The following is a 27,030-nucleotide window of genomic DNA, read 5'->3' as shown; positions in this document are numbered from 1 at the left end:
TTGTTCACGTTCTATTTAGTATTATTTAATCGTCAATTTAAAGTATGTGATAATTGGTGCTTCAATGAGTGCAGCAACAAACAACTTGTTTGGCATGCTTGTAGGAAGGTTATTTGTTGGGACTGGCCTGGGCTTAGGCCCTCCTGTCGCTGCTCTGTATGTGACAGAGGTTTCTCCTGCTTTTGTGTGTGGTACCTATGGGGCCTTAATCCAGATTGCAACTTGCTTTGATAGATTGGGCTGACTATTTATTGGAATCTGCTTTGCCAATGATAATGGCACCGCAAACATGTTCATGTCAAACAATAGAAAAATATAAAAATATTGTAGCTCAATGTTATTTGGGATCACTATGCCGGTGATCAACACTATTTTGGAGCTGAGGCATTATATAAATAAATATTATAGCTCAGTGTTGTTGGGATCACTATGCCGGTGATCAACACTATTTTGGAGCTGAGGCATTATGTGTAAACATAAATAAATAAATTAAGCTCAGTGTTGTCGGGATCACTTAGCCGGTGATCAACACTATTTTGGAGCTGAGGCATTATGGTATCTTAAGAACCATGTAATTTCTCTGGCTTTGATGCATTTGAGAGAAATTATGTCTAAAATATTGGAGCTCGATGTTGATTAGATCATTATACTGCAGTAGTCAACATCATTTGGGAGCTTGGACTTGTGGTAACTTATGGACCATTGAATTTCTCTGGCTTTAATGCATTTGAGAGAAATTGAGGACTGACGAAGAAAATGATAGTATGGTTGAGATCACAGACATATCATTTTCTCGCTACACTCTACACAGATGACTAGTCGACGGAGTTTGGTGGTATTTGTAACCATGGAAGGTGTTGTATCGATAATGATATAATTACCGCTATGATTCGATATCATTTAACTTTTGTTGGACGGAGTCTTAATTAGATGTTGCATCTTGGGATCATTGTGGCCACATTAATAAATATGTTATCAACCTGAGAGTCATTTTCAAAGTGTTTTCTTTAAATTAAATATACACAATTGATTTTGCCCAAGTGGGAGAATGTTAGAATATTTTCTAATATTTTGTGGGCTGCAATCAATTGTGGCTTTTGATTTTAATAAAAACGGGTTGATGTTGTTGTGATCCATTTGATGATGCTTAAGCCCGATAATTGTGATCAGTAATAATGGGCTTGAACACTAATTCTGATTTGTATAGAAACAAAGTGTAGGCCCAACTCTAGAGTCCATGATGGGTGGTACTAGGGTTGTGATCTTATATAAGATTGGCTAGGTCCCCTTTGCCGTCACTTAAAAACACAGTAAGCTCATTTGTGGTTTTACCCATCAAAGACCTCAAAGACCGGAGTAAGTGATAGGCAAAGGAAGACCTTGTCTAATATATCGATGTTTTCGATATTAGTGCGCTTTCGGTAACTGGTTTGTGATTATGAATATCAAGTAAGTGTGTTCTAATTTCATATAATATGTCGATCTAAATTATTAATTATTACATCTTTTTCATGAAAAATTTATTCCACTTTCAATCACAGTTAATTTAATTAAAATAAATAAATAAAAATGAAATGATAGTTAGTTCACCCAACCCAATTGAAAATCTAGATTACCCCACACTCAACTGCCACCGGGTTAACTACTACTCTACAATCTTATGTATGTATCTATTGCCTTTTTTTACTTACATTTTTTTTCCTTTTTTTTAATTTAAAAAATAAATGAAATAATAAGCTATTAAAAACTTATATATTTTTTATTACAACTTATAGTTGATAAGCTAAAGCTTTCTTTGATAACAATTTTTCAAAAAAACTTGTAGCTTATTTTCACTAGTTTATTATAACTTATTTTTCAAATGTCATTTCAAGTAGCTTATATGAGTGCATAGCTTCTCATTTTTTTCTACCAATATTACTGACGTAGGAGGATTTGTTTAGTATTTTATTATTTTAGCTATATTTTAGTTAGATTTGTTATTTCTATTTCGCTAGGTTTGTTATTTACTTTTACTGTCTTTTAGCTAAATTTGTTATTTTTATTTTTCTCAACTATTTAAGTTAAACTATTGTGGCCTTGCAACCTTTTTCATTCAATAAAATTATAGTTTGTTGCTTGCAAACTTGTGTTCTTGTTATAGGATTAGCGTTTGCTATTTCTTTTCGCTTCCGACTGCGTCAATTACTTGAAAAAAATTAAATATTAATCAAACATATATTTTTTATGTTATTTCATTCATACTTATAAAACTATAAATTTAATCAGCTAGTTTATTCGCTTATCTGCTATAAAGCTAATTTATAAGCTATATCCACTATTTATTTTTATTTTTTAACTATAAATTAAGGATCTGTTTGGATTAACTTATTTTTTAGCTTATTATGCAAACAGCTTATGCAATATAAATTATATTTTATGCTATACCATTGAAAAATATATTTTTATAAGCTATTTTATCATAAACTAACTTAACAAACTTATAATAATACATAAAAATTGCATAAGATGTTTGCATAAACTCAAAAATAAGCTAATCCAAATGTGCCCTTAATCAGCTAGCTTATTCGCTCATCTGTTATAAGCTAACTTATAAGCTACTCCCTCCGGTCACAAATATTAGCAAAAAAATTATTTACGCGGTGTTTAAGAAATTTAGTTATGTGTAGTTAATTTTCTTGATTTAATGCAAAACATGAGTTAAATTTACTATAATACTCCTTTTGAAAAGTGAAAAAGTGAAATAAATATCTAAAAAAATATAATTAAATAAGAGTATATTAGAAATGATAGTATTATTAATTAATTTAAAAATAATTAATTTTTATTTATAATAGTGATCAAAATTTGAAGTGTTTTTTTTTTGTTTATAAATGTGCCCGAGGAAATATCCACTATTTATTTTTATTTAAAAAAAAAAACTAAGTAGACAATTTAGCTTTTCCCTTTCCAAAAAAAATAAAAAATTTTCCCATAATTTAATTGCAAATAAAATTAAGAATAACATCGACAGAGAAAATTGACACACAACACAAGAAAAACAACATTGGAGTTTCCTCAACTAAACCAAAATCGCCACAAACAATCCCTTCGGAGCTACCTAAGATCATTCATTCATTGTTTTCATCTTGTCTCACACATGCTCTTGCGTTTTCTTCTTCATTCTTCTCTTCTATATACTACATATTATTAATCATTTATTATATAAATTTCTTAGCTTTTGTAGTATACAACATCAATTTTTTGTAGCTGTTTTTGTAAATGGCCAATGCATCTGGGTTGTTCTATACTCCTTCGGTTCCCAACTTCACTGTAAGGGTTCGTCCTTTCTCTTCCATTCATCGATTTCAAGGTTTCAAAGTTTTCTGCTCTGGAGCTCAAAACTATGCTTCCACTGTTTCCCCTTCTCAATCTCCAACACCCAGGTCACTTTTTCATTTCTAATTCCTCTGCCCGATCTATTTTTCTTTCAAAGTTTTCATTTTTAATCACACCCAACATCAATAATAATAATACTTTTCAACATTTTAGTTATTATTAATTATTTTAGGTGGTTATGTAAATCAGGGTTTTATCACATATTTTTTTATGATGTTATTTGGGTTGGGATCACATTAAGAATGCTCCTTTTTGTTTTTTTTAGTATTCATGCAATTCATGTTTGTTTGTTTGTTTCTTTGTTTGTTCACTTCACAGGCTTGTAAGTAAAGGGTGCAAGTTAGTTGGATGTGGTTCTGCTGTGCCAGCTCTTCAGATTTCTAATGATGACCTTTCAAAAATTGTTGATACTAATGATGAATGGATATCTGTCAGAACCGGGATTCGTAAACGGAGAGTTCTTTCCGGTTAGTCTTTTGTTTTAGTCCATGTTGTTGTCATAAACAATATAGGTACTAGTTGGATTGGATTATTACTTGCTTAGTTTCAGATTTAGGCTGTTAATGATAAATTGGCAAGATGTAGCTCTAAGATTAGGTACCTTGAGTGTTGTTTCTCGTAGGGTGAAGCTTCCTATGTAGCATCAAAACTTCAGATTGACGGTGTGTCCGGTGTCTTATACAGACATGTATTATATCATTATTACATTCAATAATTCCATTTTCTCAAATTATTAGCGGTGTCTGTGTCAGTGCTTCCAGGAAGCTTCCATTAATGGAGCGTTGCCAGCTTTGTAAACCCCTTTTTCCCTAAGATATTCTGATAAATATATATCTGGAAACTTGTTTAGAATCTTTTAGGACGTTTTATAGTATTATATTGATTTTCTTGGCGTGCTATTGCCTGTTGTTGTGCTTAAAGGTGGAGATAGCTTGACAACCTTAGCAGCGGAGGCAGCTAAGAAAGCGCTTGAGATGGCAAAGCTTGATCCGGATGATATTGACCTTATATTAATGTGCACATCCACACCGGAGGATCTTTTTGGCAGCGCTCCACAGGTATGGGTTCATGATATGTCATATTGAGTATAATTCTTTACATTCTGCTGGTGTCTTTGTCTTTAAGCTTAGTTAATTAATCTGTTGCATTGCTTGCTTTAATACCCTTTAAGTGATTGATAAAGTACTTGAAAAATTATGATGTTACAAGATCCCTATTAAGTATTGAACTTATTCCAATGCTGGCATCTCTCCAAGATTGGGTATATTTTTTTAATCCTAATTATCCTATGAGTTGCAGATTCAAAAGCAACTTGGCTGCACAAAAAGTCCATTGTCTTATGATATTACGGCTGCTTGTAGTGGATTTGTATTGGGTTTAATATCAGCTGCGTGTCATGTTAGGGGTATGAATTGGTTATTTTGTTGACTCAATTCCCTCTAAATGTGATGAAATTCATTTCTCTTTATCTGTCTGAATGCAGGGGGTGGATTTCGTAATGTTCTAGTTATCGGAGCAGATGCTCTTTCACGATATGTTGATTGGACAGATAGAGGGACCTGTATTCTTTTTGGTGATGCTGCTGGTGCTGTAGTAGTACAGGTGATTGTATATCTTCATGGCTGGCATTGTTCAATGTGTAGAAAATATGAGTTAGCAATTGGAACTTGTTTCTTTACTGCAACTTTTAGTTTGCTGATCATGTTTATCATTTCTTTGTTTAAGATGAAGAGGAAAGGTATTGAGAAAAAATTTAAGATGATAGAAAATTACTGTCCTCATCCTTTGAACAAACTTATTACATTATTTCTGAGATAAGTCTGCTGTCTTTAGTTTTTCACGTGATATGATTGTTGCTTAGGAACAATAGCAAATTGATTCTTTTTTATTCAACAAGAAGTACTTTATTGTGAACAGATATAAATTGGTTTTATTGGTATTATCATTATATTGCAGGCGTGCAACAGTGAAGAAGATGGTTTATTTGGTTTTGATGTGCATAGCGATGGTAGTGGTCTAAGGTATGTGTGTCTCATATTGAGAAGATCTGATCTCGTCTTCCTATAAGCTATGTAATTAAGCACCTACTCTCTCTTCATGTAGGCATTTGAATGCTGGCATAAAAGAAAACGAGTCGAATAATGCATTGGATTCAAATGGTTCTGTGCGGAGCTTTCCTCCCAAACAGTCCTCGTATTCGTGCATTCAAATGAATGGAAAAGAAGTCTTCCGCTTTGCTGTACGATGTGTGCCACAGTCGATCGAAAATGCCCTTGAAAAGGCTGGTCTCCCTGCATCTAGCATTGATTGGTTACTTCTCCATCAGGTACACAGAAATTTCTAATACAAAACTCAGGCATGTGATATCCTTTATATACAGCAATACAATAGCTGCACATATGTTTTGGTACTATTACTTTGCTAATTGGTTTGTTCAATTCTAATTGAAAGTGAAAACTAAATGTCATTTGAGTTAACTTGCGAATTGCATGACATACACGATAATGCCTTACTTTGAGAAAGGAATGTTACCTACACTTCATAATAAATGCAGGCAAACCAAAGGATTATTGATGCAGTTGCGACTCGGTTAGAAGTACCCTCAGAACGGGTGATATCGAATTTGGCTAATTATGGTAACACAAGTGCAGCTTCCATTCCCCTAGCTTTAGATGAAGCAGTTAGAAGTGGTAAGGTTAAAGCAGGCCAAACTATTGCAGCTGCTGGTTTTGGTGCCGGTCTTACTTGGGGTTCAGCAATTCTTCGTTGGGGCTAAGTCGCGTCTTTCATATCAGAATTGCATTTGCAAACAGAATAGATTTTCAAGTGCAAGTGCTCTACATAACCCAATTTCTTAAACATATATATGTAGAAATCGGGTTTGGTGAGTTTGCACAAGGATAATATCCAGAGCATCCAGCACTTCCACAACTTAGTCCTTTTTTTTTGTCTTCAATTCATATATTGTTGTCATTGGTCTTGTTTTGCCAAGTATCAATTTTCTTTTTTTTTGAGGTATGTATTTTTCATTCAGATTTATTTTTAATTAAAAGTGGCTTACTATTCAATATGTTTCTCAATGATAATTGTAAAAAACATTGCAGCATGGACAGTGTCTGCTTGATTGTACTCTAGATATCATTTTCAACAGTCAAAACCAACCAACTACCTAATTTTAGACATGTGCTTTACCTTCTATATTAAATGCATCGCATATCAATTTCAATATAGTTAGTATTTGCCTAATCCATGTGGTACTGTGACTGTGAGTGGCAAACAAAGTTTTGTAGGCAATAATGATGCAATAAAATCATCCTAGAAGATGGAAATGCATTAGCTTAACAAAATACATACTAAGTGTCAATCTTTCAAACAAAGCTCTAGAACTTGGAAGTGTTTTTTTTTTTTTTTTTTTGTCTTTTTAGATAAGCTGTGGCAACTAAGGATTTCTTGCACGGAACTTTATATTGGTTATGACTTATGACAAGTTTATGTTAGGATTGTCCCTTGAAGTTTTGTTCTTATCTTTCTTCCACTCTCATCTTATGGAAGCGTGCCCGAGTCCTCCTCAACTGTTTCAAATCATACAAATCTCTCTCTATAGTTTCCCGTCAAAATGATATAGATCTTATTACTATGTTATGTGGTGATGGTTATTGTGGTGAACTTGAAAGATTGAACCATCGTAGTGAATTAAAAAATAACGGTCAATATCCTATCCTAAACGATAATCAAGTCGGCCATCACATTGAGTTTCTAGGATGGTACGATTTACCAAGTTCACCATGTTATTTTATATAGATAGATGATTATAAGATGGAAACTAAGGAAATTATTTTACTCGAATTTTATACAAGAAAATTGTTAAGTAATACTGGTAATTATACAAGAATATTTTGGTGGAGAATATTCCAGGAATGAATAAAAGCTTGCCGATAAGTTTGTTGTTAGTAGTTGTGAAAATGTACTTTAGATTATCAACCACAATGATCAACCGCAACGACATTAATATTAATGTTTTAGGGGTCTCTTTTGAAGATCTCATTGTTACCACTTCATTTTGCCTACATAACCATTAACCATAATAACCGTAATTTAAAAATCTAAATTTCTTCCAAAATAAATGTCATTTTTCACTTCCATTTTTCATCAAACCATTAATTTTTTAAAGTATACTCTCTAATTAGTATTATGTTAATTTGTTGATTATATTCTATTTTCATTTATTATAATGGCGAATTCATTGATGTTTAATATTTAGATCTTTTGAAAATAGTTCAAAAGGTCATACATAGTAATGTGGTATCTTTTAAGTCGTTAAATATATATGTTGGAGAATTGCCTTGGAAAATTGATGTTTGTTGGTCCTGGAGCTTTGCACTACGCCAGGGCGTGATGTTCTCACGCGGCGCGCAATAGCAGGATGGGTTGGTGCTGGTTCAGCTGCCGGTCACGCGCGGCGTGGCCTCCATCACGCGCGGCGGAAGAAAGAGAGGGGGAGAGAGAAATGTGAGGTTTTGCAAAGGGGTTTCTCACCAACATAGATCTAGGGTTCAAGGGGGTTTCTCTTGGGTATTCTCTAGGGTTGGGTGATCTTTGTAACACCGGGAAACACATATTGATTGAATCTCTTGGTCACCGGAAGAGATTCGAGAAAATGGTAGATTTAGGAAAACTCTAAATCTTGTAACTCTTTGGTTTGTATCTCTTTGTAATCAAGTTATTGGTTGATAGTGGATCGGAGAGTCTCTCTCCCCCATAATAGGTTGGTTTGAACCGAACTGGGTAAACAATTTCTTCGTGTTATTTATCGTTTTCGGTAGTTTTAGCTTGTTTGTTTAAATTGCTCATCCATGTTTGATTTGGTTGCTTCAATCCATTTGTCTCACACACTATAGATAGTTGGTTCTACTATTGGTTATTGGTGTGGTTTTCGGCTAGAATTCACAACAATATATAGCTTTTAAGAGGATTGGTTTTGCCAGAAAAATTTAGCAGCGCTTGTTTACTTTTTATTGATGTGTAAATTATCTTTGAATATATATATAAGATATATTATGTAGTGTAATAGAAAATGCAAGCTTGTAAAAACAAAATGGAGAAGTAGCAGCTGAAATAGTTATTATAAAATAAATAAAAAAACAATAATAAAGTGAGGAGGGACCAGTTTTATCTGCTCCTACATAACAGGATGAGGATGTCATGGCACACTTGATTCACAGAAATATATAATATATACCAAACGCGTCACTATTTTATTAGTTGTCCAAAAGTATCATTAAGATTAGAAGTGGACGTCACAGATTTATTTCCATTCTAAAAGATATAGATAAATTCATTGTGCTCTATCTCTCATTTCCCATGCTATCTGCTAAGCCATGTCTTCTGTCTCTTTGAATATATAACTTCATTTTTTCTCTCTTTAATTCTCAAATCTCTATACTCTTTCAAGAATGTCTGTGGCTATGGCAGCTTGCAGTCTTGGACTTCACCTCAGTCCTGATAATAATAATAATAATAATAATAATAATAATTGCTTCAAAGTATTGGAAAAATCCATTTGCAGTGTCTCCATGTTGAAGACCACTTCTATGTATGATACTATTAAACCATCTTCCATTCTTCACAAAACAAGGTAGTATAAATTTTCTAACACTTTTACTCTTTTGCTCTTTCTGTCACTTGACTTGCCACTTCTGCTTAAAAGTGCTGATTCTGACAAGTAATTTATCTTATCTATTCACTTCTTTTATTGATACCTAATATAATATCTTGTTTGGCTATTTTTAGATATATCTATCTATACTTGTTAATTAGACTAGAGAGCATGATGAGTACTTAAAAAATGTCATATCATTTGATTAAGTATATTCAACTTGGGAAGTGACAAGTGAGTGAAGTAGCCTGCTATGCTAGGATTGCACATTAATGAAGTGTCCATTATGTGTTAATTGTATGTATCCTTTTATCAGATTATCATCTTCAGGATTTACAATCATCCCTCGAGCAACGGCTATTTCTAATGTGGAGGTATTTGGCAACTTTAGCATGTCAATAGGCCTCTGTAGTAGACTTATATATTCTAATGACTGAAAAGAAACATTTGCATTTAACTCTCGGTTTCGAGAACAGGATGGAAATCAAGGTGTCGCTGATATCGTCCCAACTCCTATAGTTATAATTGATCAAGATTCTGATCCAGATGCAACTGTGGTGGAAATAACCTTTGGTGATCGCCTTGGTGCTCTTCTGGACACTGTAAGCATTTGAATTCTCTCAATAAATCAGTGTTCCATTTTTTTATAGACAGGGCAATATGTAGCACCGACACTTCATATTTGAAGGTGTGTCTAGTGTCTCACACGCTTTGGTGTTGACGTGTCATGTTAGTTGTCCGCGTTCGTGTCAATGCTTCATAGTGTATTATGTAGAACTTTATACCTATGCAGATATGTATATCTATGTATGCTATTCTGTATTATTTTGAAAAAAGAATTGAGAGGTGTTTGGTTAATAATTGGCTTGCAGATGAATGCATTGAAAAACTTGGGGCTGAATGTTGTTAAGGCAAATGTGTATCTGGATTCCTCTGGCAAACACAACAAGTTTTCAATCACAAAAGCGTAAGCGATATTATGCTTAAGGAGTTGTTAATAATGGCCATATCAAGTTTATTGTTAGATTGTGTAATAATCCCTATGGAGATGCATGTGGTGCTTTGTTGCAGTGATACAGGTAGAAAAGTGGATGATCCAGAGTTGTTAGAGGCGATTCGTTTGACAATTTTAAATAACATGATCACATATCACCCGGTAAGTATATATGCTTCTCAATTATCCCATTATTTTGGAGCATATATATATACAATTTGGTTACATTACATGTGCTTTTAATTGAACTAAAGTTACATTTTCAATCTGGTTGTAAAGGAATCAAGCGCCCAGTTAGCTCTAGGAGCAGCTTTTGGACTTTTGCCTCCAAAGGAGCAGGTGATGATGAATTCAATATTTTTCACTCTTTAGTCTTTTCTGTTCACAATATGCATACTAATTTTATGAAATACTAATTTCAGGTTGATGTGGACATAGCAACCCACTTAACAGTCTCTGATGATGGCATAGACAGAAGGTGATGATGCTAATATATACGAGCTTGCTTGGTCCTTAAGTAAGTAACATGTACTAGCTACTAAATCTGTTTTTTGGCGTTGGTGCTGCAGTTTGCTGTATGTGGAAACAGCCGACCGGCCTGGATTATTGGTTGATCTTGTAAAGATTATTACTGACATTAACATTGCTGTTGAATCTGGAGAATTTGACACTGAGGTAATTAAATACATTGCATTGCCAAAATATGCTGTGCTGCAACTTGATACCCCTCCATATGTAACAATTGATTATATATGATTAAGTTTCTTACATTGAAAACATTACTGTAAAATGTTAGGGTCTGTTGGCTAAGGCAAAGTTTCATGTCAACTACCAGGGTAAAGCCATCATCAGGCCTCTCCAGCTGGTAACTTACTTGAGGATGCTGAATGTTTGAATGAATTAGACTGATCAAAATGACATTTAATTAGTTTATGAATTCATTCATTCATTCTAAAGTGATTAAAATTGTTGTCTATGCAGGTTCTTGTTAACAGCTTGAGATACTTCTTGACACGGCCTTCAACTGAGGAATCAAGTTTTTAGAGTGGCACATTGTCACAACTAAATTGGGAATATATATAATAACTGTCTACAGTACAATATTTATTGGCAATGCATTTGGGGCACAAATGTAGAATATTATTGTTATTGACTTATTGTTAAACCCCAAAGTTGGAGTACATTAATTCACTCAATTTGGATAGCATTGCAGAATGATCATATTGTAAATTTACAAACTCATAATGTTCTTGCTTGCACTTCCACGGCTTTATATATTCATTCATGTTTATATTTATTAGAGTAACTTTTTTACAAATATTGAAAATTATTACACATTAAATCTAAATTATATTAAAAAACAAAAATTATGAATTATAGAACATAATTAAAGTTAATTACATAACAAATGTGATTATGATTTATTTATTTTAATATTTTTTGTGTGAAACATACGTATTTTTTCCATCATACTCACTCAATATAAGAAGATCAGTTAACACTTAGGATAAAAATGTTGTTAGAGATTTATCAAAATATAAAACACTTTTAAGGTTTGTTTGTTTGAATTCATGTGTCTGTTATTTGTGGTTTTGCCTAACCAAGTATTCCTCCTCCGATTAAACTCTATTAATATTAAAGTAATTTTCATGAAAAAGAAAAAGAAACATATTATTATTGATTAAAAAAACAAATTAGTGGGCAGGGTATAAATACAGAGAGACGCAGAGAAGACGCAAACCCTTACTTTCTGAGTTTTAGCTATAGACACTGAGTTCGCTCTCGCTGAAGAAGAAGAAGAAGAAGAAGAAGAAGAAGAAGAAGAAGAAGAAGAAGAAGAAGAAGAAGAAGAAATAATGAATATGGAAGATCTTTTCCCAGAGTTTGCTCCTATTTCGACTTCTCAAGAAGAGCTTTTACAGCGCAACAGATTCGAAATAGAAAATCCTTTCCATGAAATCACCTCAACCTACAACCATCGTACCAATATTGCTTCATCCTCAACTAATCCCATCATTTCGCTATCTCGTCCTGACTTCCTCGTGGACATACAAGGCTTTGTTCATGCTCCGTCTTTTGTCTCTCTTGACAATGTCGATGTCGCTAACTGTTCGTTCAATACAGCCGATGATGAGACACTCGACTTAATAGATTTTGGAAACTATTTTAATTTAGGGTTTTCGGAAAACTCCACCACCCGTGTTGAAGTTGAAGGTGATGATCGTGCTCAGATGGATTGTGATGATGATTTGGGTGAGCCTCCGCATAAAAAGATGAAATCTTTGGAGATGAATGATGAAGATGGTGTTGATTCCGTCAACAATTACAATGATAGTCACTTAGAAATCCCAACGAGGAATGACAAGGGAAAAAAAGTTTCGGTTTTTGATGCATCGAGGTTTCTTGCAAACGCTAAGAAAATTGAAGACGAAAATAAAGATCATATTGCAACGCGTAATGGTGTTACTCTTTCTCATCCAAGTTGGAGGCCGAAGCCTCAGGGACATTAATGGTGCTTACATGGAGGATTCCCTATAGTATATGTGGTGTTTGTACATGTTTTGATATTAACCAATGATGATTTTGTATGGTATGGTAGAATTATAATTTCTATCATGTTTTGAATATTATATATGACTTGTAACTGTGGTTCAGAACAATCTTCTTGTAAATCTAATCTAATCTAAAATAGTACTTATTAAATTAAACTTATGTTATAGTTGCTATATTTTCCTTTTGTTTTTTATAACTCCAACCTTTATATCCGTTTCTCAATCCATCATGTCTAAGTTAAATATTCATTCTTTTTTTGTTCTAATGTTATGTTTATCATGTTCAATGATGGCAGTAATGTGAATCAGCCTTAAAGCACTTAATTATTTATTTGTTTCAAACTTTTTTGGTGCCTACAATAACATGGTTGACGATCAGATAAGCCAAAACAATATGAGAGGTTGTAACGGATAAATTAGATTCTAGGGACGAAACCGATAGAATCAAGTCTCAAAGTAGGAATTCTAACGAATTGAATAGAATTCGATACAAATAAGATTATACAAACATAAATGAGAGAGTTTTGAGAGAAGAAGATAATTATTCATTCATTCATTGATTGCCTTTTCAAAGTGAGGCACAATGCCTTTAAATACAACCCTAAGGGCTAAAATAGTAAAATGACATAAGATAATTATTATTTAAAATAAACTATTAATTGATACTTAATTACTGTCACAATACCCTCTCCTTCAAACATCCTTGTCCTCAAGGATGAACAATCACATGTGCCATGTTTAAGAGGCAAGGCTTTCCATTTGATTAAAACTTTAGCATCTCGAACATTTCCCCTGTTGATCATCTTCCTGTGAAACACAACTACAAAAGCAAACCGATTTAGCACTAGACGAGATCGCTTTGGTGAAAAGTAGGCAGCAACGTATCTGGTTGTGAAAAGTTTCAATCCAAACACATGGAACAAGTTCTGAGTCTCTAAATTGTGAAATGTAGTGGATTTGAACATTGAAGCCCCATCTAGCTGAACTATTGTATTCCAAACCTCCACTCTCTTAAGCCTATTTTTACCCAAGAGGGATTGGATCATTCTCTTGATTTGCAAAGAACCTGAGAGAACTAGCAAATGCCCACAATTCAATTGCGATGATTCTTTTTTATCAACATCAGAATTGTCCTTATGAGCAACAATTGCAAAACAATAGTCTCTAATCGATCTAGCACTTAACTGGTAATATATGCATTGAATTAGAGTATTGTCATCTGAAAAAGGATCCACCGGTATCCAAAAAGCTGCAGAGTTGTCAAAAGATAGAAAAATCCTTGCTATATCAAATTTAACCCAATTATCACTATCACAACACAGACCAAACCAATTCATAGTGTTACTCTTACCAACATTATTTTTTAACCGGAGAATGGAACCCAAGGTTTCACTATGCATAAGAGTGGCCCAAGTACAAAATAGCAATTCATAATTCTCACAGAGCCAAGTAGAAAAAGAATCCGAAGCATAATTCATATAAACTTCTACATACCTAGGGTCTTGGAGTAGAAAATTTTGAGCAGCAAGATCAACTTCTCTAACATGAACATCAATAGGAATTATATTTCTGTCAATAACGGCAGCACCAACATCCTCTAAAACCTTGTTATTTGTTTGGTACTGAACTGTAAATTGATAGTATTTGTCAATGAAATCATAGGAAACAAAAACTTTATCATTAACATGAATGATGACATATGTTGTTCCATCATTATTCTTTTGGTTGTTCAAAGCATAACCACCCTCATTTTCATCCTGTGATATGCAGTAACTCCTTTCATGATATAAAGTAAAATGCTCATAACATGACATACTTAGAGCTCTTGCCAATTGATTTGCCACTTCTGTTAAATGTGTCTTCATCCCACCTATGCACCTTGAATTATAATTAGCAGGACACCTATCACAGCAATGTAAGGTCCCACTCATGCTATAAAGACAACATCCATCTCCATTTATGTTAAAATCATCTTCATAATCACCTGGACGTTTCACAACCTCTAATTCTAAAATAAACTGCATAGTTTTTTTATCTACAAATTGAGTGTGTCTTCCAAAACAGCAAAACTCCAAATAGTACAAGCTCAACAACATGTTGAATAAGGTATAGTTACCAGGACTAATACACATGCTATTCATGCCTTTGGAAAAATCAAAATCAACAAATTCAGGTCCATTACTAGTGCACTCAACAGTAGGGGAGGCAACCCAAACTGTCACCATACTCTTTGGCATTTGATCAAACACTTGGAGGGGATAATCATGGTCTTCAAGTGGATCATGGTAAGCACAATATATAAACAAATTTGTACCATTCAATATATAAATCCACATTCCTCTTAAAAGCCCTTTTTCCATTTCATCATAATACATCCAAACACAGCTAGAATCACAACCTTTAATAAGAAAATGGTAGTGAAAAACCTGGAATAACACTTTCTTCCTCTGAAAATACTGATATGGTGGTTTTGGCGGTGGTGTCGGAGTCGTATTGCTGCACTGTGTGAACGGTATTCTTGCTAGAAGCATTTCTTTATCAAACAAATATGTTTCCCATGATGAATCTGGAAGTAATGTTCTCATTGTGACACTTGAATTGTTGTTCTTTGGTGTCTTGAGAAGCAACCCATCAGACATGGAACGTTTCATCTTTTCCCAATCCAATATTGGGTCTTCCATTCTCAACTCCCTTACCCAAAACCATGATAGCTGCATCTTACATGTTGGTGCGAGTCTTGCCTGTAACTGCAATGGATTCTCACATGTCGTGGAGTCTCGGTGGTTGGTCTTTGGCGAACTCTCCTCAATAGCAGCTCGGTGGATGTTTCTTGATGAAACTGAGGCAACAACCTTGTCTGGTGGTTCCGGCAGCGGAATTATTGTCGGAATCGAAACAGGGAGAACACAGTGGGTGTCGTAACCATCGCTTGAGACAGACGAGGTTTCGTCGAGACACTCCATTTTCGTGTTGATTTTCATGGTTTTGTCTTTATCGTGCAATTTATCAGTGTCGTTGTCACCGAACTTCAATGGGTCGACGGAAAACATAGTTGAATTGGTGAGGGAAGGAGATTTTGGTGGAATTGTGGTTGAACTAGGGGTTTTCTGAATTTGCTCGTCTGTTTCTGGTTCATGAACATTTGTGTTGTGGTTGAATGTATCCATACCTTGTGATTTAGAAGGAACTATGGTGGTTCTGGTGGTGAGGGAATAAGCTTCTGCAGATTTAGAACCACTATCCAGTTCAGTTTCTTCTTCATTTTCCTTCATTATCATTTGAATATTTTTATGATGATGCAATTGATGTTCCACAGAAAAAGGTTTATCACATATGAAACATATACCCATTTCCATCTTTTCTTCGGCTTCCTCAACACTACAAATTTTCACCAATTTGTATTTTGCACCCATTAGCGCTGAATCGAATGCTCTAGATACCAATTGTAACGGATAAATTAGATTCTAGGGACGAAACCGATAGAATCAAGTCTCAAAGTAGGAATTCTAACGAATTGAATAGAATTCGATACAAATAAGATTATACAAACATAAATGAGAGAGTTTTGAGAGAAGAAGATAATTATTCATTCATTCATTGATTGCCTTTTCAAAGTGAGGCACAATGCCTTTAAATACAACCCTAAGGGCTAAAATAGTAAAATGACATAAGATAATTATTATTTAAAATAAACTATTAATTGATACTTAATTACTGTCACAGGTTTGGTCAATGCCAATGCATGGTTATATAAACAATCAGGCAAAGTGGCACAACTTGAGAGAAAGAAAACCAGACTGTGGATTACTTGCACGTGTAAGTAAGTTTTTGTATGTTTGTACAAATCTATATATGTATTAGAAAGTCACCTTTGGCTATTATTCTAGTTCTCATGTCATTTACCATAGCTGGTTTGTACATATTGGAAGAGCTTAACTTGGTTCTTTCCTATGCTGGTGGTATCTCTCCAAGATTGGGTGTATTTTTTAATCTTAATTATGTGATGAGTTACGGATTCAAAAACAACTTGGCTGCACAAAAAATCCATTGTCTTATGATATTACAGCTGCTTGTAGCTGATTTGTGTTGGGTTTAATAATTAATATCAGCTGTGTGTCACGTTAGGGGTATGAATTGGTTATTTTGTTGACTCAATGCCCGCTAAATATGGTGAAGATCTGTTCTCTTCTCCTCTAAGCTACGTAATTAAGCACCCACTCTATATGCTGGCATTAAAGAAAACGAGTCCGATAATGCATTGGATTCAAATGGTTCTGTGCGGATTTTTCCTCCTAAACAGTCCTTGTATTCATGCATTCTAATGAATGGAAAAGAAGTCTTTTTCTTTGTTGTACGACGTGTACCGCAATCCATCAAAAATGCCCTTGAAAAGGCTGCTCTTCCTGCTTCTAGCATTGATTGGTTACTTATCCATCAGGTACACAGAAATTTCTAATACAAAACTCAGACATGTGATATGCTTTATATATAGCAATTCAATAGCTGCGCATATGTTTCCGTATTATTACTTTTCTGATTGGCAGGTTCAGTTCTGATTGAAAGTGAAAACTAAATGTCATTTGAGTTAACTTGGGAATTGCATGACATAGATGAGAATATCTTACTTTGAGAAAGGAATGTTACCTAAACTTCATAATAAATGCAGGCAAACCAAAGGATTATTGATCCTATTGCGACTCGGTTAGAAGTACCCTCAAAACGGGTGATATTGAATTTGGCTAATTATGGTAACACAAGTGCAGCTTCCATTCCCTTAGCTTTAGATGAAGCAGTTAGAAGTGGGAAGGTTATGGCAGGCCAAACTATTGCAGCTGTCGCGTCTTTCACATCAGCATTGCATTTGCAAACAGAAGAGATTTTCAAGTGCAAGTGCAGCTTTCTACATAACCCTATTTATTAAACATTATGTAGGGTTTGGTGAGTTTGTACAAGGATAATAACCAGAGCATCCGACACTTCAACAACTTAGTCCCTTTTTTTGTCTTCAATTCATATATTGTTGTCCTTGGTCTTGTTTTGTCAAGTACCAATTTTCTTTTTTCTGAGGTATGTATTTGTCATTCAGATTTATTTTAAATTAACAAAGTCTTGCTGCTATTTAATATGTTAGTATCTGCTTGATTGTAGGCAATAATGATGCCATAAAATCATCCTAGAAGATGACAATGCATTAACTTAACAAAATACATAAATTGTGTTCAAAACTTTAGAAATCTATTATAACGGTTAATGTGCTAAACTCTATAATCATGCTAACCGTCACATTGATTTTCTAGGATGGTTCAATATACCAAGTTCACCAAAATACAACGTTTGTTTGTGCCGGATGTCGACTCCATTTGATAAGGATGACTCATCAATGTTCTCTCAGAGTTGTTTCCATTAACCCCTTCTCCTCCCATTAGATTATTGTTACTCATTATTTCATCAGATTTCCTTTTTATTGAAGGGCTTAACTCCTTATGATCAGGATTCTTTCTCATATATTCCATCAAGTTGTTTCTCAATGTGTTGTAATTCTCACACATTTGTCTTCATTCCTGTCAACTTTTTGTTTTCTGCACTTGACTGAAATATTGTCATCCTTTATGATATAGACTGAAACTGAATAGAATCACAAACTTTATTTGTGGGTTTAATTAGGCTCAAAATGTAAAGTCACACAGAGTGTTGAAAGACAGAACTCATGTTGAAAGACAATTGAGAATCTGAGATTACTAAAATACATCATTTTTTAATAACATATGTGATTAGTTAGTTGTTAAATATTATATTGTATTTTTATTTTTTTGTGAGAAAGTTGGATAGATTACCTCCTGATCACTCTAAACTCTAACCTTTATCACAGGTCCCTCCGTAGGATAAGGATTCCATGTAGTAACTATGTCTCTCGTCCGTGTGATTTAAATCAACAACTAAAATTGGCAATGGTCAAGAAGTTTGATGTAAATCTTGTTATGGATATGTAAAACAAAAGTTAAACTTCTAGTTGTTGAGAAGTACATAACATATTGGAAGAGTTTTATTTGGTTATTTCCTAGCTATAGTATAGTTACATCAGTGTGTGTTGAGCAAAGTTTAACAAACCACACTATATAAAACTTGGAATCATACCTAGAAGTAATCTTGAGGTATCCTGCGAATAACCATGTACAATCTTTCAAGCTTCATCCTTGATTGGTTGATCTAGAGTGCAACAAAATACATTATAGAATAGTCCCATACATTGTATGTTTAGTTTCACAATAGTGTCAAAAATCACTCACAAAAATCATACCTAAATGGCTTTTCAAATTAATTAAGAGAATGAATCTTGCAAGGCTTGAATCAGATGCTTCTGCTTGAAATAAACTCTTAGAGACTTTTTAGCCTTTATGCAGGTTTTAATCCCTTGGTTTCTTGCATGACTGATCTTCATCACTTGAGCTGCTTTCAGAGTTGTTATCATTAACTCCCCCTTCCATTAGATTACTGTTACTGCTTATTTCATCAGATTTTCATTCCTGTCAACTTCTTGTTTTCTGCACTTCACTGAAATATTGTTTCCATTAATTTAAATTTTTACTGATACACTGAACATTAAAGTAATGGGCTCATCAACAACAACAGTTCAGGATATCAAATTCTGATATTTCTCTTCTCACCCCCCAAATTTCTCTTTTCGCGCAGAAAATTTCGAAAAACATTTTCCGAAAATTTCTGCGTGTTTTGCGCGAGAAGATAAATTTGGGGGTGGGAAGAGAAAACATCTCAAGTTCCTTCTTTCTTATTCAGAACATAAAATATTGCATATTACAGTCACAACTCATTTTCAAAGACAATTGAAATTCCTAAAATACATCATTTTTTTAATAACAAATGTGATTAGTTAGTATTAAATATTATATTGTATTTTTTTTGTGTGAGAAAGTTGGATGGATTACCTCCTGTTCACTCTAAAGTCTAACCTCTATCACAGGTCCCTCCCTCGGATAAGGATTTCATGCAGTAACTATGTCACACAGATACCGATCTTGTCCGTTTGATTTAAGTCAATGACTGAAATTGTTTAAAATTGGTTTAATTTATTTAAACTATCTGATCTAAAATCAGTGGTCTAGATTAATTATTGTGAATAACTGTGTACTTTTATTAATGTAGGGAATATGGACCATCCTCCCTCCCCAAACCACCAGCAAACTTTTATAACTTTATCATATATAAGCTAAATATTCCTTCCTTTTTCTGTAATGTTCTAATGTAATGTTTATCACGTGTAATCATGGCAATACATTAAAGTGAAATAGCCTAAAAGCACTAACTTATGTACTTATTTTCAAACATTTCTGCCACCTACCGATCTAGCAGAATATATTATTATGAAAAATGAAAGATCCTTGCTTCCTGCCCCACTGATGAATACAAAATAAATACAACTCTTGAGGATGACAAGAAGACAAGTATGAATTTCTTTTGTCATGAAGTGTGTAAATTTATGTCTTTATACTGTAGTATACATTAGGCCATTTCCATTTAAAATATCCTGAAGTAGAAGTCATAAGCAAAGACCTTGGTGAGGGGAAGATAGAGAGTGGGATATACATTCATTCATGCAATGCAAGTGGCTGACTAGTCTAATAAACTACCACCTCAACTCTAAAAACCAAAGACAAATTAAGCAAATGAAAGGACCAACTTAGGTCAATTGTCATATTAACAATCAGGCAAGTGGCACAACTTGAGAGGAAGAATCCGCGGCCCGGCTGCGGCATGTGCAAATATCAATACTTACATGTGTGTGTGTGTGAATTTATGTATGTATATGTGTTTTTTGTACTGATCAATATGTGTGTGAGAATGTATGTATGTATGTATGTATGTATGTATGTATATATGTATTTGACAATCAGTTAACTTTGGAAATTCTTCTAGTTATCATGTACTAATCATATTGAAATGACCATAGACAGTTTAGGCAGTCATATTATAAATAATATAGGAATAGAATAAGGACCAGGACCAGGTATTCTTTAATCTCCTCTGCTATTCTCTTTTCTATGCTTTTGGTTAATAGAGTATTCTGAAAGAAGTCTTATGGTCAATTAAGTACATCAAGGTAACATAATAATCTTGAATTAGTTTAACAGTATTGATTTGAACGCCTCAGGATTGAGGTGCTTTATACTTCCTACCTACTATTAGGAAAAATCAAGGTTATAGTATTTTAGTTAGGCTCAAATGTTGGAAAATGTCACATTGTCACACCAACAACTAATCTGAAAATGTTGGATCAAAATTCAAATGTAATACAGCCTAAGGAGAAATAAAATTAAAAGAAGTAAATGTGTTTGGAAAACGTTTGATAAACTTGTAACTTTGAAATATTTTGATGTAAACCTTGTTACAGATTTATAATGTAACACAAAAGTTAAACTTCGCGCCCTATCGGATGGATATGTTTAGTTCAAAACATGAGAGGTATGTGTTGAAAAAAAGTTCCACGTTTTAACTAGAATTGCATTTGACAGGAGATCAAATTGGACACTATACATTGTGAAACTAAACATACTGTGTGTCTATTCTATTAAATATTTTGTTGCACTCTTGATCAACAAATCAAGGATGAAGCTTGGAAGACTGAACTTGGTTCTTTCCTAGGAAACCTCAAGATTACTTCTACAGTTCTAGTTCTGTATATCATTCGAAACCTCGTCTCACTAATTCCGCTAGTACTCAACACACTATAAATGTTATGAGTAGACTATTATAGCTAGTTTGTTATCCCATAATATTGATCCAGTTTTCAATAACCAACTTGTTTTACAAAAACTATATATGTATGTAGAGTTGAAAGATCGATCTCATTGTCATATAGATAATACGTCATTTGATTTATATTCGTAGTTATGGAAAAACAAAACTCAGGCAGGAAACAAATCAGAGACTATGTATAATGCATTAAACAGCTTGTGAACTATATCTGATCGTTACATCACTATAATGAACCATTGGTGTTGTTTGTACCCAAAAAAATAACCACTGATGCTGTGAAAATGGAAAATAAGTGAAACATGGCAACATCACAGAAGAGATTTTGTTGCTGCTTTATAAATTTTGGAAGAACTTAGTTTATAAATTTGAATTGTGATAACATAGCTAGTTCTTCGCCTTGCTTGATGCAGAAGAATATAAACAACTAAGTTGAGCCTTATTTGCAAAAGCATAATCAATTGGACATGCTATTCCTTTCCTATTTAATTGAACAAAATGAGGAATTTTCTCTGTTGTATTTACATATAAAGGGATCCTATGCTATGCTTTTAAAAATGATCCGTTTATATATAGAACACTTAACTTGACAATGAGTTAAATACAATTGACTCTGATGCAACATTTTTTACTATAATTAACTCTGATGCAACATTTTTCCTGATATAGCAGCAGCTAGTGCTGCTCTGAAGTTAAGATCCTTGGTCAATGAAGTAGCCATTTGTTCCACCAAAATCTGAGGTACTTCCATTTTGGGATTATTTATCATCATTTTCTTAGAAGAAGACTCATTGCTGCACTTAGATTTTGTCCAATCAATGGTAACTGTACTTGGTGCAGAAGAAGGCACTGCTGAACTTATTGGATTCCTACAACGGTTATTTGTGCCGGATGATGTTGACTCCATTTGAGAAGGATGAGGATGATTGTGTTCTCCTTCATATGTTGCAACAACTACTGATGGATCTTCCACACTTCTTTGCACTTTCTTCTTCACTGTGCAGCTTGGAGCAAATGAACATTTGAAATATGCTCTTGGAGAAGGATTATCCCTTGTCACCTTTTGTCCATATTTTCTCCATTGATATCCATCTTTCACAATCTGAAAATTAATTAACACAAAAAATGTCAAACAAACAATCACTCACAAGTCACATCTAAATAAATGGTTTTGCAAATTACTAATTAAGAAGAATCAAACTTACAAGGCTTGAATCAGATGATTCTTGTTTGTAATAAACTCTTGAAACTTTTGCCTTAATGCAAGTTTCTAATTCCATTGGTTTCTTGCATGATTGATCTTCATCACTTGAACTGCTCTCAGAGTTGTTTCCATTAACTCCTCCTCCTTCTCCTCCTCCCATTAGATTATTATTACTGCTACTTATTTCATCAGATTTTCTTTTCTTTGATGGACTTGACTCTTTATCAGGATTCTTTCTCATATATTCCATCAAATTGTTTCTCAATGTGTTGTAATTCTCACACATCTCTGTCAACATTCCTGTCAACTTCTTGTTTTCTGCACTCACTCGTTTCAACTCTTCTACCAAAGCACCACTTGACTGAAAATATTAGCAACAAGTAATAAGTAAACACAAAAACCTAAGCAAAAGATTAGAAGGGAGAGGAAAAAATAAAACAAAAGATTTGGCACAACTAACTAACCTCTTCTTTTGGAGAAGATTTCTTCATCTCCAATGAGAAAAAATTGTTTTCCACCACATTTTTCTGAAATGAACACAAGAAAACAATTATATATTAATCCTTGAGATGGCATACGTGTGATAGTTCTACTTCTAAATTGTGGTCTGCATCTGCAATTACGGAGGCAATATAAAAAATGATTTTAGGTAACAATATCACAACAAAAATTGCAACTACATAAGCGATACTTGTTCATATTGAAATATTGTCAAAATTGACCCCGGATCAGATTAGGCAGTCCAGTGGAACGCAACCATCACCTTGTGAATATAGAACATGGGCATGCAGTTATATATACTTACAGGAAGTTGTTGATGAACCCTGTGGGAATTAATGTTGAGATCCAAGGAAGTGTTAATCCATGATGATGAATAATCCATGCTAACTATAAGTGATGATATGATATCTTGTCTTGTTGAAAGAAAAAGTGATGATATATTGAAGATGAAAAGAAGAAGTCTGTCTGTGAAGTGAAGAGAGTGAGAGAAGAATATATAATATTAATAGAAGAGGCCGCCAAGAAAAGACTAAGACTAAGTAGAAGGCAAGCAGGCACAGTTGGTGATGAGAAGAACACAAGTTGAATAAGGAAGCTGTGTGGAAATTAAGAGATTTTTGGATGGAAAATGACACATGGAAATTATGTTATGTCTTGTGCATATATTTTATTTATTTTATTATTTTTTTGTTGTTGTTTTGTTTCTATCTTTATTACTAGTATGTGTAGTAGCAGTGTTTGACTAGAGGAGTTCTATACCAAAGACAAAGATAAGAACAACGTGGTCTATATATGTTTTTATTCCTTTTTTAAGTAATAATAAATTAATTAGTATGTATACTAGTATCAGTTTAATTAAGAATTTGGTGTGGATATTTGAAAACAACACTGAGAATTAAAAGTTAAAACCTTTTGATCCATTCATGATTCTATAATGATAATAAAAAATATAAGCAAAAACGAGTTAAAAAAATTTGATGTATTTAGTTAAGAATTTATGCTAAATATATTTACTTTTGTTGACTAATTTTTGCTTGTATTTTGATTACAGGAGTAATATATGTAACCAACATGTTTTTTTTTTTGGAACAGAATATGTAATTAAGATATTGGATTCAAGTAATTAATCAATTTTTCTTAAGATGAATTATCCGAGAGAATCCAAATTAAATATCTTTCAAAATCAAATAACTATTTTGGACTTGGAAGTCCCTTGTATAGGCCAAAGTAGTACTCAATATTATTCAAAATGTAAATTTTCTTTTATATTAAAGATCGGATATATTGCATGTTTCCTGAGAGATCACATAGTTAAAGATTTGTATAAGTATTGAACCAAAATTATGTAAATGTGACTATGAAAATTTTGCCTGGAAGAATATAGTATAAGTATTGACCCAAAGTCATCTTATTTTGTCCTGGTCTTACTTTGTTTAGTAATTGGGGTAGCCTTCAAATATTTAGTAAATAAAAAATAAAAAAAGTGGGGTAGCCTTGTCTCTTTCTTGTCATCGTTCATTCGTGTTTCGAATATTTATTTCCCACGTTGCTTAAAACGTTGAACACTGTACTTACTTACGGTCTAGAGACTATACTTGTAGTATATTTGGTCATTTTTTTATACTGTAGTAATTAAATTAAATATTGTTATACTATTTAAAAAGTTAATTAGAAGATAAATAAAATCATGTTTTAGATGTGTTTACCAATGTTTACCTAAGAAAATGAGTTTTGTTTACTAAAAATAGAAAAGTATCGATAAGAATTGTTTCTTTAAAAAAAATTATTTTACTAAATCACCATTTTAAATTATAAGTATCAAGTACAGTAATTTCATTTGAAAATTTAAATATACAAAATATAATTAAATTGTTTCTCCAAATTATTTAACTTCAACTAAAATGCTTCCTTCGTCAAATAGGTTGTTAGAGGTGATGATATGTCATATGAAGTTACATTTTGGTTAGTTCACGTTAATATCTTGTCACGCATAATTCTAAATGTAAATTTCACATCGTCAAGATACAGGTCACAAGGGAGTAATTAATTAAAATTTGGAAAATCAGGGGGTTAATTTCAAAAATAGAGTTAGAGAGGGGGAGAAAAGTTAGTCAATTACTCTCGATGATGTGCATCCTGATCAATTACCCCTCTCATGTGACGTAGCGCCACATTGACAGGTGTCGCGTATGCTGTTAACAGTTACATCATCAAAATAGACGGAATAAATGGGATAAGAGTCAATTTGATTGATGTTTTATAATTTCAGAAGTATTTGTCTATTTCCAAATTTTAATGGGGTATATGACAAGTTTTGAAATTTCAAAGGATATTTGATATTTCACTCCATTGTTAATTAAAAAATAATTGTATGTGTATTGAATTTTTGTCATCAAAATCCTATAAAATCAATTAGCACGAATGAAAAGTTTATAGTTTTATGCATTAAATTTTATTTTATTAAAATAAATCTCCATATTTTTATTTATTTTTTGTGACAGAAGATACTCTTGTGTTAGTAAAGACTGAAGAGTCTGTTATTGTGGATCTAAATAATTACCGTACCATAGAATTAAGGATGAAAAGTCAGAGAGATAATAGAAGAAAGTGAGACCGAAATATTGACCCTGACCAAAATAATGAAACCACTCACAAACAATTGCCACCCACTTTTAGCAAATTATTGGTCAATCCATATTCATTGAATAAGAAGTAAGAACTCGATCGGAACGTTCATACGCATGTTCACATTCATGAATGGCTTATTTTTCCTCCCATGCATGCATGTCCTTTTCCAATTGATTACGGCACCTCATTCTGGAAAATCATCACTCATTGGAATGGAATTCAAATCCCGTGGTCTCACTTCCTACCACGTATTACTAAGACCATCTCCAATGGTGTAGTACCTATTAGGTATTCATGATACTTATTAGGTGCTATCATTGGAGCACAACACATTTTAGTACCTAATAGGTATCACTTCTAATATAAGAACTCTCTATCTCGTCTTTTTATGGGACTCACTTTATTTAATATATTCAAAAAAATTTAATTTGGCAATATTATTTTAAATTAAATTTCAAATTTTAATGATGTGGAGTTATTGATGGAACTCATTTTAGAACTTTTTATGAAATGCTCCATTGGAGGGGTTGAGTACCTATTAGGTACTATTATTAAAAAAATAATAAATTGATGATGTGTCTATGTGGGACCATTTAAGTACTCAAAAATGGAGTGCTCCATTGTGGATGCTCTAAGTATATCACTTTTATCCCGGTTTAACTCATCACTATAAAACCTATGTTTGATAAAATTAACGGTTTAACATATATTTTTTTAGTTTATTAAGTAAAATTGATACAAATTTTTTTAAAAAAAATAGAAAATATTTTCAGAAAATAGACAGGGACTAAAATATTCCCTACAGTACTTTGAGAAATTCATCCCTAAGGATTCTACAGTTCAATGACATCCATTACCTAAGTGCCTTTCGGATTAAATCGGATCCTAAGCAAAAAAAAAATGGAGCTCTATCAATTTTTGAAATAGTTTTTTTCATTTTTTTAGTCCAATTCTAAGCAGCAAAAAAACGGGGTCAATTTTTTTAAAAAAAAGAGATCAATTGCAAAGCCAAAGTGATGTCATGCGTGAGATAAGCATTGCCCACGCCATCTTCTTTTAATAATACCAACGCCATCTTTATTTTGTTCTTACTAGTAAATTTTAATTTAGGATAATGTTAACTTGTGTTTTTAAGGGCACATGTTAAGAAGATAAATGTGAAAAAAATTTATTGAACTTGTGGTGTATTCAACTATCTAAACATTAAATTTTTTGTATCATGCTATATTTCTATTTTTAGGTACCTTAACATGTGCCCTTAGGGCACAAGTTAACATGACCCTTTAATTTATACTTCCTCCGTCCCGTAATATAAGAAGAAAAAAACCTCTTTTTGATGTCCCAAAAT

General features: G+C 33.2%; 3 protein-coding genes across 3 annotated transcripts; 2 read left to right on the top strand and 1 right to left on the bottom strand.

The window, feature by feature from the left end:
- Positions 1-3,007: 3,007 nt before the first annotated feature.
- On the top strand, positions 3,008-6,560 carry LOC123899833 (3-oxoacyl-[acyl-carrier-protein] synthase 3 A, chloroplastic-like). Its single transcript, XM_045951066.1, has 8 exons — positions 3,008-3,425; positions 3,697-3,845; positions 4,300-4,436; positions 4,678-4,783; positions 4,862-4,980; positions 5,335-5,399; positions 5,482-5,704; positions 5,933-6,560. Exons 1-8 carry the CDS (start codon positions 3,262-3,264, stop codon positions 6,152-6,154), a joined length of 1,185 nt encoding a protein of 394 aa, XP_045807022.1. The 5' UTR covers positions 3,008-3,261; the 3' UTR covers positions 6,155-6,560.
- A 2,122-nt stretch (positions 6,561-8,682) lies between these two features.
- Positions 8,683-11,328, top strand: LOC123899832 (ACT domain-containing protein ACR11-like). Its single transcript, XM_045951065.1, has 10 exons — positions 8,683-9,013; positions 9,351-9,408; positions 9,511-9,636; positions 9,907-10,001; positions 10,106-10,190; positions 10,308-10,367; positions 10,451-10,506; positions 10,598-10,703; positions 10,825-10,893; positions 11,010-11,328. Exons 1-10 carry the CDS (start codon positions 8,832-8,834, stop codon positions 11,070-11,072), a joined length of 900 nt encoding a protein of 299 aa, XP_045807021.1. The 5' UTR covers positions 8,683-8,831; the 3' UTR covers positions 11,073-11,328.
- Positions 11,329-21,791: 10,463 nt separating this feature from the next.
- LOC123899831 (probable WRKY transcription factor 40) lies at positions 21,792-23,628 on the bottom strand. Its single transcript, XM_045951063.1, has 4 exons — positions 23,359-23,628; positions 23,018-23,080; positions 22,555-22,914; positions 21,792-22,451 (listed from the first exon to the last, which is right to left on the bottom strand). Exons 1-4 carry the CDS (start codon positions 23,434-23,436, stop codon positions 21,987-21,989), a joined length of 966 nt encoding a protein of 321 aa, XP_045807019.1. The 5' UTR covers positions 23,437-23,628; the 3' UTR covers positions 21,792-21,986.
- Between the last annotated feature and the right edge of the window lie 3,402 nt (positions 23,629-27,030).

This window comes from Trifolium pratense, linkage group LG7, assembly GCF_020283565.1.
Source record: "Trifolium pratense cultivar HEN17-A07 linkage group LG7, ARS_RC_1.1, whole genome shotgun sequence".
NCBI lineage: Eukaryota > Viridiplantae > Streptophyta > Magnoliopsida > Fabales > Fabaceae > Trifolium > Trifolium pratense.
The sequence above is the reverse complement of the archived record's forward strand: the minus strand, read 5'-3'. Positions and strand labels throughout refer to the sequence as shown.

What these genes read in the sequence shown, in the direction of transcription:
- LOC123899833 (XM_045951066.1), top strand. Translation starts at nt 3,262, where the DNA reads ATGGCCAATGCATCTGGGTTGTTCTATACTCCTTCGGTTCCCAACTTC. An exon ending in TAAACGGAGAGTTCTTTCCG is followed by an intron (nt 3,846 to 4,299) that starts GTTAGTCTTTTG and finishes TTGTGCTTAAAG; the next exon opens with GTGGAGATAGCTTGACAACC. An exon ending in ATTGGTTACTTCTCCATCAG is followed by an intron (nt 5,705 to 5,932) that starts GTACACAGAAAT and finishes TAATAAATGCAG; the next exon opens with GCAAACCAAAGGATTATTGA.
- LOC123899832 (XM_045951065.1), top strand. Translation starts at nt 8,832, where the DNA reads ATGTCTGTGGCTATGGCAGCTTGCAGTCTTGGACTTCACCTCAGTCCT. An exon ending in TTGGTGCTCTTCTGGACACT is followed by an intron (nt 9,637 to 9,906) that starts GTAAGCATTTGA and finishes ATTGGCTTGCAG; the next exon opens with ATGAATGCATTGAAAAACTT. An exon ending in TTTTGCCTCCAAAGGAGCAG is followed by an intron (nt 10,368 to 10,450) that starts GTGATGATGAAT and finishes TACTAATTTCAG; the next exon opens with GTTGATGTGGACATAGCAAC.
- LOC123899831 (XM_045951063.1), bottom strand. Translation starts at nt 23,436, where the DNA reads ATGGATTATTCATCATCATGGATTAACACTTCCTTGGATCTCAACATT. An exon ending in AATCTTCTCCAAAAGAAGAG is followed by an intron (nt 22,915 to 23,017) that starts GTTAGTTAGTTG and finishes TAATATTTTCAG; the next exon opens with TCAAGTGGTGCTTTGGTAGA. An exon ending in AATCATCTGATTCAAGCCTT is followed by an intron (nt 22,452 to 22,554) that starts GTAAGTTTGATT and finishes ATTAATTTTCAG; the next exon opens with ATTGTGAAAGATGGATATCA.